This window comes from Austrofundulus limnaeus, unplaced genomic scaffold (genome assembly GCF_001266775.1).
Source record: "Austrofundulus limnaeus strain Quisiro unplaced genomic scaffold, Austrofundulus_limnaeus-1.0 Scaffold353, whole genome shotgun sequence".
NCBI classification, from domain to species: Eukaryota; Metazoa; Chordata; class Actinopteri; order Cyprinodontiformes; family Rivulidae; genus Austrofundulus; species Austrofundulus limnaeus.
This window is the reverse complement of record NW_013952755.1, coordinates 445,675-461,223: the sequence shown is the minus strand read 5'-3', so window position 1 is coordinate 461,223 and position 15,549 is coordinate 445,675. Positions and strand designations below refer to the sequence as shown.

General features: G+C 37.1%; 1 protein-coding gene across 1 annotated transcript in view; it reads left to right on the top strand.

Annotated features, from left to right (window-relative positions):
• The window catches only part of LOC106527980 (TBC1 domain family member 12), a gene marked incomplete at its 3' end in the record, with an annotated part of 52,932 nt that overhangs the window by 23,542 nt on the left and 13,841 nt on the right, over positions 1-15,549 (top strand). Inside the window, 1 exon segment of the mRNA XM_014023010.1 lies at positions 3,829-3,964. Coding sequence (XP_013878464.1) covers positions 3,829-3,964 — 136 coding nt within the window.

Below are 15,549 nucleotides of genomic sequence, written 5' to 3'. Positions count from 1 at the left end.
GCTTTTATACCAGAACACAGCCGCTGTGACGAAACTCTGGAGAAGACACGTCATAGAGAGCCGTTAACCAATATGCAAATTAGCCTGCAGTACAACTGCGCTACCCATATGAGCAGCAAAAAGACGTTTTTAGAACAGATTTGAACAAATACGCACAAAAACATCAAAATTAGCACAGAAACAGTACTATATAACATTTTAGACACATTCTAGACAGTTTATCAGCTAAAAAAAGTAAATTTTGGGGAAAGTTACTCTTTAATGTAGTTTTCATTCATGGTGCTGACTTTATCTTTGATTTATTAGGATTAAACGGGAAACATGAAGAACAACAAGAGATAGTTAGATCAGATTTAACCCCACATTTAGATTTGCACACTTTATAAGGCCACAAAAACTCATATTTTATCAATTTATGAAATATCCCATGAGCCTTTGCTACTTGAGCGTAAGGCAGACTTTCTCCAACTGCACAGACTAAAACAAAAGAGGGCCATTGCACTGGCTGCTAGCTTAATTGGTAAAAATAAAGGACTTTACTTAAAAAGTATTTGTATTTCAAGTATTATATTATTTGGCCCACAGCCGCAGATAGATTTTCATTTTGGCCCTCTCGGGAAAAATGTTTGGGCACCCCTGTTCTAAGTCAATGAATTTTCTATTATTCAGCAGGTTTTTCTTTCTTTCTTTCTTTCTTTCTTTTTTTTTGTATTATTCCATCATGGCTGCCCCCATAAATCCTGTATGAACTATTTTGTCTTTATTAGGATTTTTAAGTTTATAGTTGTATAAAAGCCTCTGCAGAATTTAATATTTAAAATCTAAACAAATTTAAAAGGCATGCAGAAAACAGTTCTAAGTTCATTGATGCTCTTCAAAATAAGAGTCTGGCTGTCAAAGCTTAGAATATTACTAAAGTGTTTCCCAAATTACTATTTGGGCTTTATAAAAGAAAGCTGATGTTGTCTGGCACTCTTCAACAGTAGAATCTGCTGTCTGGCTGGCAGGTGTAGAGAATTTTCTTCATCCAAGTGTTGGTTTGGACCACGGCCTCAGCAGCGGGCTGGAATGTCACGGCAACTCGGAGAAATCCAAGCAGACGGAGAGGAACGCAGAGCAGGAAACTGAATACTGCTGGTCACATGATCCGAACAGAACAGACACAAACCTTTCTGCAGCTAAAACCTAAAGCAGAACTTTTTAAGTTTCTGAAAATTTTTTCCTTCATTTTTGATTTCTAATAAAAGATACAAGAATAGTTTTTATTTAGTTTTATGTTGGCATATTTAATTAATTCACAAACAATCCTAAACATCTCTTCCATACAGGTGGTCTGTTTGGTCAGTTTACCTTTGTTACACCTCTTTTTATTCTGCTCTCTAGTCTTATACTTGTATTAACAGATGAGGCTGAAACACAGAATAGGTTTGATTTTTATCTTTAATTACACCAAAAACATTTAACGTCAAATAGATGGGACTGTTCTAAGCTGAGGAGAAACACTTTCCAGTCAGTAAGAACAGAATGAACTTCCTGATTTCTATTTCTGTTTGTTCTTTCACTTGTTGTACCACAACTACAAGTGATAAGATACCAAGAATCTTTTTTCCATCTCTTTCAGCATATTTAGCTTCTGTTTTATAATGTAAAACAGTGAAAGTTTTTTCAGTTTAAATCTCTAAACTTCAATACTTTTTAAAGTGGCTTTTCCAATGTGTAGTGTAGACTCTTTTGTAAAATGTCAAAGAGTAAAAACAGCTTATTTGCACTTTTTTGAGTTTTAAACTGATTTGACTAAATTATAAATAGATCACTTGTTGGTAGTTTCAGTTCCAGCTGTGCTAAGAGTTTGTTTGTGGGTTTCCCCCACCAACGGCCCACTGTTTGTCTAGTATAACTTGTTAGCTGCCTCAGTGTTGGTATTTGATGCATCGTGTCAAAGACAGAACCCTGAGCAGTGTTTAATCATGTTGGCCATGTGGCCTCTCCTTTACACCACATAATCTTATAATTTTATTAAAATTAAGCCACACTATTGACCGTCACTGCACACTATTCGTTTGCACACACACTGTTTATTTACACACAAACTACCTTCGGATTCTTCTTTGGTGGTGTTCCAGAAAGTTTTATTCATAGCCTACTTCTTCCAATTTGCGAACTTGGTATCAAAAATAGGAATGGAAATTTTAAAATTCAAATTATTCCAGGAGAGTCGACGTGTTAGTCCCAGTTCCAATCAATACTCGAGACTCGATGCCCAACCCTACCAATACTACACAAGGGGAAACCCTGAATTTACTGAAACCAGTCGTAAATCAGCCTTTATGGTCAGAGAATGTTGTTGGGAGTAAATAAGCATAGAAAAGAAAAATGAAACCTTAACTAGAAAATTTCTGAAGGAATGTTGAAGGAGTGTAAATAGTATTAAGCACCAAAAAAAGTTAGTTGAATCATGCAAAGTCACACTTTCATGTACATGTATAGATTTTAAATTAAAATTTATTTGTGGAATATGTCTGAACTGTAGAGTCTCAGAAACGGCTGATTTTCTTATTTATTTCACCAAAATTCCATTGTTGTTGTCTGTGGGGTAAAGTTTTCAAATTTTTTGTGAAATTTTTTTTGTACATTAAACCAAGTATTGCTACCAAAAATCATAGTCCACTATTACCAAAGGAGCAGCAGATTGTGATGTATTTTTGGCTGGGTCTTTTCAAAATTGCAAGGAGTAGTAAATTGAAAATTGTGATGGAAACAGAATAGAATAAAAGCTGATAGAAATTAATGTTGAAAAAGCTGTTTTGAGCTTTAAGAAAATTAAATGAACCACTCTTTAAATGGTTAACATACTGTTTTTTATTTCAACAGACTAAACAAGGTAAACTCTGTTTTGAGTTAGAAAAAAAACTCTATAGAGAAAAGCTTCCACATCTCCATAAATAAGATTTTTATTGGTCAATGGGATTATCCTTTGAGTCTGGGTTTTGAAAGGTGAGCGTTTGTGTCTCTCTTGTTCAGAGAATAGAAACTCAAGTTTATGGAGACAAGAGTAGAAAATTTAGCTTTATTGCTTATTCTGCTTGAATTTCTTTGTGTTTGTTCTCTATTTGTACTTCTTTTTCATAAATTCTCCTCATCTCCGTTCTTCACCCCCCCACACACACACACATTTGACCAAAGCTCTTCCACTAAATCAAATGTAAAACTGTTGATTCAACAACTTTATTTTTCCAACTGTCGCAGCTTTAAAAAGTGCTGCCTCTGCTCAATCATTACGTATATGATGTTTTGTCTACAACCACAACTCTTGCTTAATTCTTCTGGAGAACTAAAGGCTTTTATGTAGATTTTTTTTAGTCTGACATCAACAACTTTAATGCTTTTTCAGGAAATGTTGTAATAATGATATTTCCAACATGAAAAATGATATCATGAGTTTTTAATGTGTAAAATGTAAAAGGCAACATCATCAGGATTATTATAAGTTATTGCTCAAAGTGAAGTCATGATCATAAAATTTACAGGACTCCAATTTATTACCAAGTTTTACATTTTCTGGAAAATATTTGTTTGTTTGTGTAATTTGCTGTAGAAATACCAAATGATTTTAGTTAAAATAGCAGCCAGATTTCTACCATTTTGTTCTGTGACTCTACATTTCTATAGAGATTAAATAAGCTCCACGACACAAAAGGTTTTCTCTCTGCTGACCCCAGAGACATTTGTAGTTCTATCGTATTACAGCATTTAAATTTGAATGAGTGATACCCAGTACAGTGATCAGATAAGCTTTAATAACACTGTTTTGTTGCATTTTTCTTTCAGGAGTCTGTTTTCTAGGAAATCCAAAGAGCCCAAGGCAACTTCCCACAATGCAACAGGATGGAGACTGTTTGGCAAGACAGCAGAACGAGAGGATGATCAAAGCAAAGAGGTCTCCTCCCTGTCAACCCCTCAGCAGGTTGGTGCTTTAGACAAACTGAACAACTGAATATTTGTCGTATAACAGTCTAAATAACAGCGGCATGCACGTCATTTTCAACATTTTATTGTGCAGAAGACTTGAAAGGAAAGATTGCCTGGAAAGTCTTTTTTCTTCTTCCAAATAACAGAATCCAGGTCTGATATACAGTGGTTTGCAAAAGTATTCATACCCCTTGAACTTTTCCATATTTTGTCACATTACAACCACAAACATAAATATATTTCACTGGAATTTAATGTGAAAGACCAACACAAAGTGGTATACAATTGTGAAGTGGAAGCAAAATTTTACATGAATCAAAACATTTTTTACAAATAAAAAACTGAAAAGTGCGATGTGCAAAATTATTCAGCCCCCCCTGAGTCAATACTTTGTGGAGCCACCTTTTGCTGCAATTACAGCTGCAAGTCTTTTAGGGTATGTCTCCACCAGCTTTGCACATCTAGTGACTGCAATTCTTGCCCATTCCTCCTTGCAAAACAGCTCAAGCTCAGTCAGATTGGATGGAGAGCGTTTGTGAACAGCAGTTTTGAGATCTTGCCACAAATTCTCAATTGGGTTTAGGTCTGGACTTTGACTGGGCCATTCTAACACATGAATATTCTTTTTTTTAAACCACTCCATTGTAGCTTTGGCTTTATGTTTAGGGTCGTTGTCCTGCTGGAAGGTGAACCTCCGCCCCAGTCTCAAATCTTTTGCTGACTCCAACAGGTTTTCTTCCAAGATTGCCCTGTATTTGGCTCCATCCATCTTCCCATCAACTTTGACCAACTTCCCGGTCCCTGCTGAAGAGAAGCACCCCCAGAGTATGATGCTGCCACCACCATATTTGACAGTGGGGATGGTGTTTTCAGAGTGATGTGCAGTGTTCTTTCTCCGCCACACATAGCGTTTTGCATTGTGGCCAAAAAGTTCAATTTTGGTCTCGTCTGACCAAAGCACCTTCTTCCACATGTTTGCTGTGTCCTCAACATGGCTTCTGGCAAACTGCAAACGGGACTTCTTATGGTTTTCTTTTAACAATGGCTTTCTCCTTGCCACTCTTCCATAAAGACCACATTTGTGTAGTGCACGACTAATTGTTGTCCTGTGGACAGTTTCCCCCACCTGAGCTGTGGCTCTCTGCATTTCATCCAGAGTCACCATGGGCCTCTTGGCTGCCTCTCTGATCAGTGATCTCCTTGTTCGGCCTGTAAGTTTAGGTGGACGGCCTTGTCTTGGCAGGTTTACTGTGGTGCCATACTCTTTCCATTTCCGGATGATGGATTGAACAGTGCTCCGTGAGATGTTCAAAGCTTGGGAAATCTTTTTATAACCTAAGCCTGCTTTAAACTTCTCCAAAACCATATTCCTAACCTGTCTGGTGTGTTCTTTGGACTTCATGATGCTGTTTGCTCCCCAATATTCTCTTAACCAACATCTGAGGCCGTCACGGAGCAGCTGTATTTGTACTGAGATTAGATTACACACAGGTGGACCCTTTTGAGTCATTAGCAGTCATCAGGCAACTTCTGAATGCAATTGGTTGCACTCAGGGAAAAGGGGGCTGAATACTTTTGCACGTCGCACTTTTCAGTTTTTTATTTGTAAAAAATGTTTTGATTCATGTAAAATTTTGCTTCCACTTCACAATTGTATACCACTTTGTGTTGGTCTTTCACATTAAATTCCAGTGAAATATATTTATGTTTGTGGTTGTAATGTGACAAAATATGGAAAAGTTCAAGGGGTATGAATACTTTTGCAAACCACTGTAATAAGCCAAATCATTTTATTTAATATCCATTCATTACTTTATTTTAGGAGCAGCACCTTCAAAAAGCTTTGTTCTAGTAAAGGTTTTCCAAATTTGTAATGTCTTCTTTCCTTTCCCCAACACCTAAAGGGATAGTCTGGTCATTTGTTGAAGTCTTGTCATATTTCCAATGGTAAGTACTTTATTAACCAAGCTGAGAGGCAGCTGAATGGTATCAGTGTACCTGACTGGTGCAGTTGGTCAGAGGTTTGATCAACAAACTGGTGCATTCAGCAGCCAGCCTCTCTGCACCATCAGTAGTTACAGTATTGATTTATGCTCAGTACATTCATTTGCAATTGATATACAAGTGGTCCCCTTTGAGTTAACCATTAGCCTCATCTGCAGGACTGTTCTCCTTACTCTGTGTTGTGACTGATGTTATGGCTGATAAGGTACTATTTATAACTATTGGACAGAACATCACTTCAAAAATGAATAGACCACACCTTTAATGATGTTCTGACACTTTGAATACCAGGTGATGAAAACTTCTAGGTTTATTTAGCTCAATTCATCCTTCAAACACATCTTACAATGTACAGCAGTGCGGCTTGTCCTCATCACATTTTTGGTTTTTAAATTCTCCAACATTCTCTGTGCTGCAGGCAGGCCAGTCCAGCATAGCCTAAATACAAATAGTTGGTATAGATATTATTCTAAGGCAAAGGATGAGATTGCTAAGGACTGAGTTCTGAGCGTTTCAAATCCATGTTACACAGATGAGTGGCCCTGCGACTCGCTTGAGGAAATTTGAGAAACCCTGCAGACGTTTCCAGACATTTGCAAGCTTTTATACTCCTCACAGTTTGGCACAATAAAGTGAAGTACTGGCCGTTTGTTTGACAGATTCAAGCATTTTCACAGGGTGTCAGCACATCCTTACAAAGTCTTCAATTCACTTGTCTAAATTAAGGCCTATAAAGTCTGAAATTCATAAAAAAATGTAAAAGTGGGACTTAAATACATTACGCAAAGGTCTTAAACTTTGCTGGGCAGCAGGGATTAAAGTTCTCCGTCTGTATGGGCAGATTTCCTAAAAGTGTTGAGGAGAAAAAAAACGTGTGTTGTGGTCTTCAGTGAAAAGCTGGGATTTAACTGGCGCTGCTTTCAACCTATAAAGAGAATCAGAGTCACAGTTTTAGCCAATCAGCAGAGCAGAGCAGGGCGGATCCTGCTGTCTGTGAGCAGAGACAACTGCAGGAGAAGTTATAGTCTTTTTCAAAGGAGGACAACTCGACCTGCTACCCTAACAGAACCGCCCGCCACCATGAAGATGAAGTCGTGAAATAAATGATTAAACATCTAAGAATGAAACAAATGTGTTCGGAGCATCATTGTTACCTTACAGACGTACAAATTGGGTACATGACCAAACTCCAGGTCCGGTAGAGAGAGGCTCCAGCTTACAGCAATATATGTCTGAATTTAAATTAAATTTTCTCTCAAACATAACTTATCTCTTTCAGCTGGTTGCAGTTCATCATAAATATCTGCACAAGTTAATTCTACAAAGTGTGTAACAATAAATAGGTGTTTTGGCTTTTTGGATTTGCTAAATTTTTGTTATTGCTATACTGAGAGGCAACTGTACTAAATTGATTTGATTTATTGGTTTAACAGGAAAAGATTACTAAAAATCAAGCCTGACTCAGCATAATTGCTGTTTTACAGCAGGTTCCTGTTCTGCAGCACATAAAACACTCAGAAATACAGCATCACAATCACATCATTTTACACCATAGACACAAAGACAAACAAGCATACCAAATTTCAGGAAGGCAGCATTTGCAAAATAGGACGTCTAAATATGAGCACAACAAAAAGTGTCCAGCAGATGGCAGATAAGATTCTTCTTAAAGGGCTGTAGTTTTGAAATGGACTTTATGTTTTGAGGAATGTCATTCCATGCTTTAGTATAAACATAGAAAAAAGACCTCTGGCCGTAACAGTTTTTAAAAGTTGGTAATATCAGTTGTCCTTTTGTAACAGATCTAGTTGAATGACCACTTCCAGAATTTGATTTGGGCAACAATGCACAGAGAGTTCCATAACTGACACCTTGGAAGATCTGAAAATATAAATTAATACCACTATACAAAACATAATTCTAAAAAGTCAAGGCATCAGACAATGAAAAAAACTGTACAGTGATGAGTCCAACCAGGAAGTTTTTTATGAATTTTGTAGGCCCTGAGCCTAACTATGGGTTCTAAGATTTCATTTGTTGTAAGAGACCAAACAGGTAAACAGTACAACATGGTTGAGAGTATAATGGCATGAAGATAGATATTGGAAACAGAAGATGTCAGATTGGATCTAATTTTTGAATAAACTTATAATTTCTGTTTGAACTTGGTGGTTAAGACTTGTACATGATCACGATAAGTCAGATGAGAATCCAAATGATCGAATATAGAAATAAATAGTATTAAATGAATACTACTACTAAATGACCACTTTGCCATGGACTTTCTGAGTTGTATTCTTTTCAAATATGTGACCCATCACATCGAAACGAGGATTAAGTCCAAAAGTTGTACATGGAGAAATAGGCAAATACTGTATAATGTTTTGACTAAAATGTTTACAAAAATTGCATTTTGTCAAAACATAATGAATAAATGCCTTATCAATGTATGATTTGAATGAACTGTCTGAAATATAATCATAAAACAAATTTTTGAAGCACTTTTTTGAGAAGTAGCAAAAAAACCTGATTTTGTGGAAAAACGCATTAAATTTTTGAGATTTTCCCTCTGAGCTGGCAAAGTTTGTTTCTTTTTAGCTGGGAAATCTCAATATTCAAACATAATTTGAGGCTTTCTCTTTATAAGGACATCAAAAATTCCTCATTAAAATGACATAAAATTAGGATTCAGAGCAAATATTTATGTATTATTGTAACCAACAAGACAAATTAAGTCATATATATGGATTTAATTATGATATCAGAATGATCCAGGTATCAAAATGTAGCTTTTAAAGCCAAGAATCTGAAAATCTAATTAGGTCATTTTGACCAAATTTGACGTAATCCTCATTTCGATATGATGGGTCACATATATCAGACAAGCCCTTGTTTGAAACCTCTCTTCCTTCAGAATGTCGTTGGTCTTGGTGCAGGTTAATGTGCAAATTTATTGACAATAGACTGGGTAATGTCTTTAGATAAAAACGTAAAAGTGAAGATCCAGACACAATGTCATGAATTCAGTAGATGTCTTTTTGTTGTTTCCAAACAAACTGCACTTGCACAATACAGCTACTGAACCAGAGAGAACTGGATATCATTTTATGGTGTGTCTCATTGAATTATACATGATTCTTGGTTACAGCCACATTTCTGATTTATATTTTTCAGGGTCTTAAATTTCCTTCAAGGTGGCATTAAAAGGTTTTAAAAAGTCTTAAAGTTGACTTGCTAAGACCTGTAGATACACTGTTTCATCTGGACTCGCAGTTCAACGTGTTGATGGCTGTTTTTGTTTGTTTTTTGGTAACGCTTTCTTTTACGGTACCCTTATTACCATGTAATTACAGGGTAATAAAAAGTAATCAAATGGTAATTACTACTTTATTACCATGTAATTATCTGGTAATTAGGGTACAGTTTTACGATGCAATTAATTGTCTGCAGTAATGCAGCATTTACCTGGTAATATATTACAATTCACTATGTAACACCTAAATAAGTAGTAGGTAATTTGGACAGTTTTAAAGTCATATTTTGTTGCAATTAACCACTAACCCCAAAATTTAGTTGTATTCTTTTGGTTATAAATAGTGTTGATTTGATTGTGGTTACCCAATAAAGGTAGTTTTACTAACAGTAGTTTTTCTTTTGTACCCTAATTACCATGTAATACATTGTAATAAGGTAGTAATTACATTTAATTACTTTTTTATTACCTTGTTATTACATGGTAATAAGAGTACCGTAAAAGAAAGCCTTACCTGTTTTTTCTGGTCTGATGTATGATTTCTATCCTGATTCTCAAGACATTATCTTGCATCTGTTTAGATGAACATGGTGGCAGGAATGAAACTGTAAAATGAGTTTACTGAAATTGTGTTGGTTGCTTAGCAACTTCCACATACACACATCCCAGTTTTTACTGCTTGGGGTTGAAATTAAACCAAAAACGACACCCAGCTGCTGCTCCTCTCATTTTAGTTTTCTAAATCAAACACAGGTTTTTACACAAATAGACACCCAGCAATGATTTGTTTTTCTGTGGAAGTAAGGTGATCAGAGTTACGATTGTCCAATCTTTATGAAATCTCTCCACGAGTCGCTGCTATATCTCCTCTTTGTGACCTCTGTCTTTTCCCGTTCAACACCTCAGTTGGCCCGATAGCTGAGTGCTGACAGCTGCTGGTGCTTGCTTGACTCAGATGATTCATGAGGAAAGGAGCCCAGCAGATGTGGTTTGGCCTAAGTTGGTCGACACGTCAAACAGAAAACTGAGGAGGAGGAGGAGGAAAAGGGAGGCTGACTTCAGTTGAATTGTCTTAAATACAGTTTGTGCTGCAGTGTAGCATGAGCTGCTCAGAGAGGATTTACACCCACAAGGCTTATTTTTATATTCAGGATGGAAATGCTAAAAGAAAGTTATGCTTTGAAGAAATGTTAACACGTGTCATTGTAACTACTGTTCAAAACGCTAACACCATACCATACCATACCATACCATACCATACCATACCATACCATACCATACCATACCATACCATACCAACTTTTATTTGTAAAGCACTTTAAACACCGACAGGACCAAAGTGCTTGCACACAGTCATAAAATACAATACAATCATAAAATAGAAAAATAAAAGTAGCCATCAAATAAAACACAGATAAAAACACAATAAAACAAAGTCACACATCAAACATCCCCGATTTTGACAAAAGCCAAAGAAAAAAAGATGGGTTTTAAGAAGCAATTTAAAAACAACAAGGAAAGAGGCCTGTCTTATATCCAAAGGAAGGTCATTCCATAGCTTGGGAGCTGCCACAGAAGCCAGTGATCAGGAAAGCACTGGTTTGAATCTCCTGACCATAACATAAAAGGTATGGAAGGTAACAACACCTGTCCCCTCTGTATCTGCTCCCCACTTCAGCCCCTGCTCCATACATAAGGCTGCAGTAGTTCTGTGGTCTGTGGTTGCATCAGGAAGAGCATTCAGTGTAAAAAATAAACAATTGTCAAATCCTTGTACAAGGTCACTCACTATTGAGCTGAAAGTAAAATAAAAATCATGAGCTGTGTTTTAAAGTCCTGATTCAAATGGTTTCCTGTTGGCCTTTTTAATTTTTTAACTTTATATTCCATGGGCTAAGGTGGGTCACAAGGTACCCACACCCTCTACTACTATACCTCTCTGATATTTTCATGTATTTTCAGGTCCACTTTTCCCACTGTGACCATCAAAATGAGGAGTACAGGAAACTTAAATGCCAATAACTTTGCCCCAAAGTCACCAAATTTTATAAAGAAGGTATCAGCAGGTTGGGACTGATTCATACCAACTGTCATCTGATGAGGAGCACACATCCTGTTTGGAAATACATTCCCTTCATTTTGAGACTTATCTCACCAACATTCACCTCACCACATCAATCCTGCGTGGAAATACTCTCCCTTAATTCTTAAGAGGAAACAGACTCCTGTGTGATTCTATAGGAGAGGGAGTTCAAGTTTGTTTGTGTGTCCTGATACTGATATCCTGTTCATTCTGCTTTATTATGCATCACTGCTTCCAAGAATTTACATTACAAGGAACCTGCTTACCAAATCTGGGGGGAAGGGTGCAACTTTTCAGAAGACTTGTCTACCTTGCCATTATGTCAGGAATGTCTGCAGCTATATGTTTAGCTTGTCAGCTTTTAAGTTGGGATTTGGAAGAAAATTTATGTCCCACAACCAGACATTCTGAATGCTGCTGATGGAAATGGGGGAACCACTGAAAATGCCAAAATGCATCCAAAATGGTCCGAGGGAGATATCATGCCACAAATACTGATTGACATCCTAGGATTGAAGTCCCAAGAGTCCTCAAGACAGTGAATGTGAATTTGAAGACAATAGAAATGATGACTGGTCGGACAGTAATTCTAAAACTGACAGTGACCTTTAATCTGAAGAAGTGATGTGTGAGTGACAGGTTTGGCACATTCTATTGGACGTAATTACATGGATACATTAGTTTCTCAACTTTTAACTCAGCCAGTTCTAAGAATTAAAATTCAAGCTATTTAAAAACAATTCTATGAAAACCTTTAAATTTCAGTTACCATAACACTTGTTTCTGAATGGTCTTATATGTTACTTGTAATCCCTAGTGACATAATCCATTGCATTAATAATTAACAAAATCACATCTAAGTGAGAGATCAATTCAGTACCTATCATTTGACACCAGATTCATGACATGTTTTTCTTACACAGTGAAGTGATCTACATGTAAGTTTGACAACATTGACATTTTGAGCTGTGAGCAGGAGTGTGTTCAAAAACCGGTCCCTGTTAAGTAGTAACTAGGGTTGGATGGTATTGATCATTTTCATACAGCAGTATGTATAACCTTTAGAAAATATTGCAGGGGTTGGGGCGAGTAGAGTAATTAATAATTAACAGAGAAACAGCTGATTATGAGCATTTACATGCATAGAGCCAGAGAGTGCTGGGGGGGGGGGGGGGCATGGTTTTACCTCTTAATGTTGAACAGATTCAAATAAGTCCACATACGTCTTTTTAGAGTTGAGGTTCAAAACTAGACACCGCGTAGCGGTAACATAATGACCCCCACATGCACAAATGCACCAGAGCTCAGAAGTCTTTATTCCTAATAAATGTCATGCTACTAGGTGCATTACAAAATTGTAGTGGCTTGGGTGGGGGTCTTTATTTTTTTTGGGGGGCGTTGGTTGACCTGATGGATAGCCCCTCATCAGAGCTAAACAACCAACGAAAATCTGAAGCTTCTATGTTGAACAGTTTCTGAGTTATAAGCATTTTTGCATGTCCAGACACCCCTTTTTCAGAAAAATTGGGGGTCCGGGGGGGTGGGGGGCACTGATTGGTGGGCCTGATGGATAGAGCTTCATCAGAGCTAAACAAAAAAAAATCTGAAGCTTTTATGTTGAACAGTTTCTGAGTTATAAGCATTTTTGCATGTGCCAACACCCCCTCTTTGGATATAGCCCCCTCCTCAAATATGGGGTCTTTCGTAAAACCGTTGGCTGGCGCAGTGTAGGTCAGACTCATCCACAGCCCTGCCAAATTTCTTGTTGATAGGTGCAGCTGTTTTTGTGCTACGGTTGACCAAATATCACTGAAAAAAATAAATAAATAAACAGTATGAAAACAATATGACTCCCGCTTACACTTTGCATGCGGGGGTCATTATAATCTGACTTTACCATGGTCATATCCATGCTGCTGCATGCTGTTAGTGAAGAATGTTTTTGCACCAATCGTTTGTAGTAATTTCCTCGTCTGAAGTGAGGAGCTCATGGGTCTTGGGAGAAAAAAAAATCGTAAGTTTAAATCCAAAGGGAGACTGCTTTATGTTTGACTTAAGATACCTGCGGCTGGTTGGTCCCTGAAGCTGTCAGCATCTTTTCAGGAGCCGGCAAGTAACGTGTCTGCCACTGGCTCTCAAAGGTTTGTTTTTTTTAAAGAGACACGTCAGATGGGGGTGTCTCTGCTCCCCTTTCTTTTTCATTTGTTTTCTTATGAATGGACCGAGTCAGTCAGAATACGCATCAGTACCGTTATGGGGCGTCTTCAGGAAGAATCTCAAATGTTTACGTCCCAGTTTTCATATCAACCTGGCTTTTCGCCTCACATGACTCATACTGTCGTAATTTTTATATACTGTCACCATATTTTGATACCGCAGTATAACATAATACCTTCATACTGCCCAAGCCTAGCAGAAACTACCAACTTTTTTTCTGGTAACACAACAGTCTTTTTTTCTGAATAAGTGGGTTCTAAGGTGCATGAAAATGCAAAAAAAAGTTGAATAATTGGGTATGGTTAACGCAGATAAAAAAAATTAACATTTTCATTTGAAGTTGGGGTTGTGACCTTTTGAACCCCTGATGATATCATCATGTGCATAATTGTTTAAGGAAATGCCATTTAAATAGAAGAGCAAATCAGTACCAACTTGCTGATACCCTTTTTATAAAATATGCGTTTGGAGACTGATGGTCGCATGTTAAATTTTGCTTCAATGGGGTTTTGTAGAAAAAATAACAATAAAAAGAAGACCCTTCATGTTCAGAGAAGAGAAAATTCAAAGCCCAGATAAAAGCCAGTGGGAGTTTGGGTGCTTATTTTGCACTCTGGTGGGATTTGAGAGAAAACCACGAGTTATTGTCTATGATTATTTTAAGTATGCACGATATATCGGCATTAATATCGGTATCGGCCAATATTGGTCATTTTTTTAGAATATCGGTATCGGTCCGATATGTACAACTGGGCCGATATTAACGTCCGATATTGATTTCCCAATTTTTATCTTTGTGTTTCTGTTTTGGGAGGGGAGTTGGTTGGTTGAGCGGCATCTGTTTGATCATGATGGTAAATGGTAAATGGTACTGAACTTATAGAGCGCTTTTTCAAATCCCTCCGGACCCCCAAAGCGCTTTACACTAACAGACATTCACCCATTCACACTCACATTCACACACTGATGATGGCAAACTACACTGTAGCCACAGCTGCCCTGGGGCACACTGACAGAGGTGGGGCTGCCATGCATCGGCGCCACCAGACCCTCTGACCACCATCAGTGATAGTGATAGTGATATTGACACTGCAAAGCCAGGAATAACTGAAGTAGAGCCATGTCAGAGGTCTGGCCGTTTATTTACAATATCAAAAAAAGCACCCAAGTGTGTTTGTGCATATATGTATAATATAATGTGTGTTTGTGTAATATCGGTAAATATCGGTTATCGGCCATAACAGTAATAATTATATCGGATATTGATATCGTCTAAAATTTTCGTATTGGTGCATCTCTACTTATTTTGTTAAGATAGATCACTTAGTATTCTTTTAGAAAAAGGACTTTTACATTTTAAAAAGTTATTTTTCCCCCCGCCGGTCTCACAAAGTGTTTTTCTGTTGTTGTTGTTTTTTGTTCTTTTTTTTTTTTTTTTACTTTAACCACGAACAATTCCACTTTCATTACAACAATTTAGGGTTCTGCTTTATTTTTCTGGAATTAAATGCACAAAAGAACCTGAAGTTTAGACAGTCGTGACCTTAATCCCATTCAGCATCCTCTTGTTGAGCGGGAATGTGATTACCCCCCAAATTTTATTGCCCTGTATAAATGCTGCTGTGTCCAAATGGGTAAATTGCTGCTTTTCTGCAGTGAAAACTTGAGCTGCAATAATGTGCACACATGTGGAGTAACATCAGCTTCTGTTTTTATCAGTTTTAGAAGATCAAACCAGAGACCCGTCTGTTCAAGTCAAACTAAAGTCATTCTTTCTGAAATGAAGACTGAAGGGAAACAGCATTGTTGTTCTCAGTTTTCTGTTTGTAGAGAAACAAAAATGACTAAATTTACAATAGTTACCTCCTGAGAGAAGCTGCAGAAAAAACTTGAAAATAGAGAAATAATCACAAAGCATTATGTTTATATGCCGTTTTTGTTTTTAAAGTAATTCAGTAATAAATTATTTACATGACTCAAAATCAAAAGATCCAAAAGAAAAGAAAAAAACAGTTTAAGGACT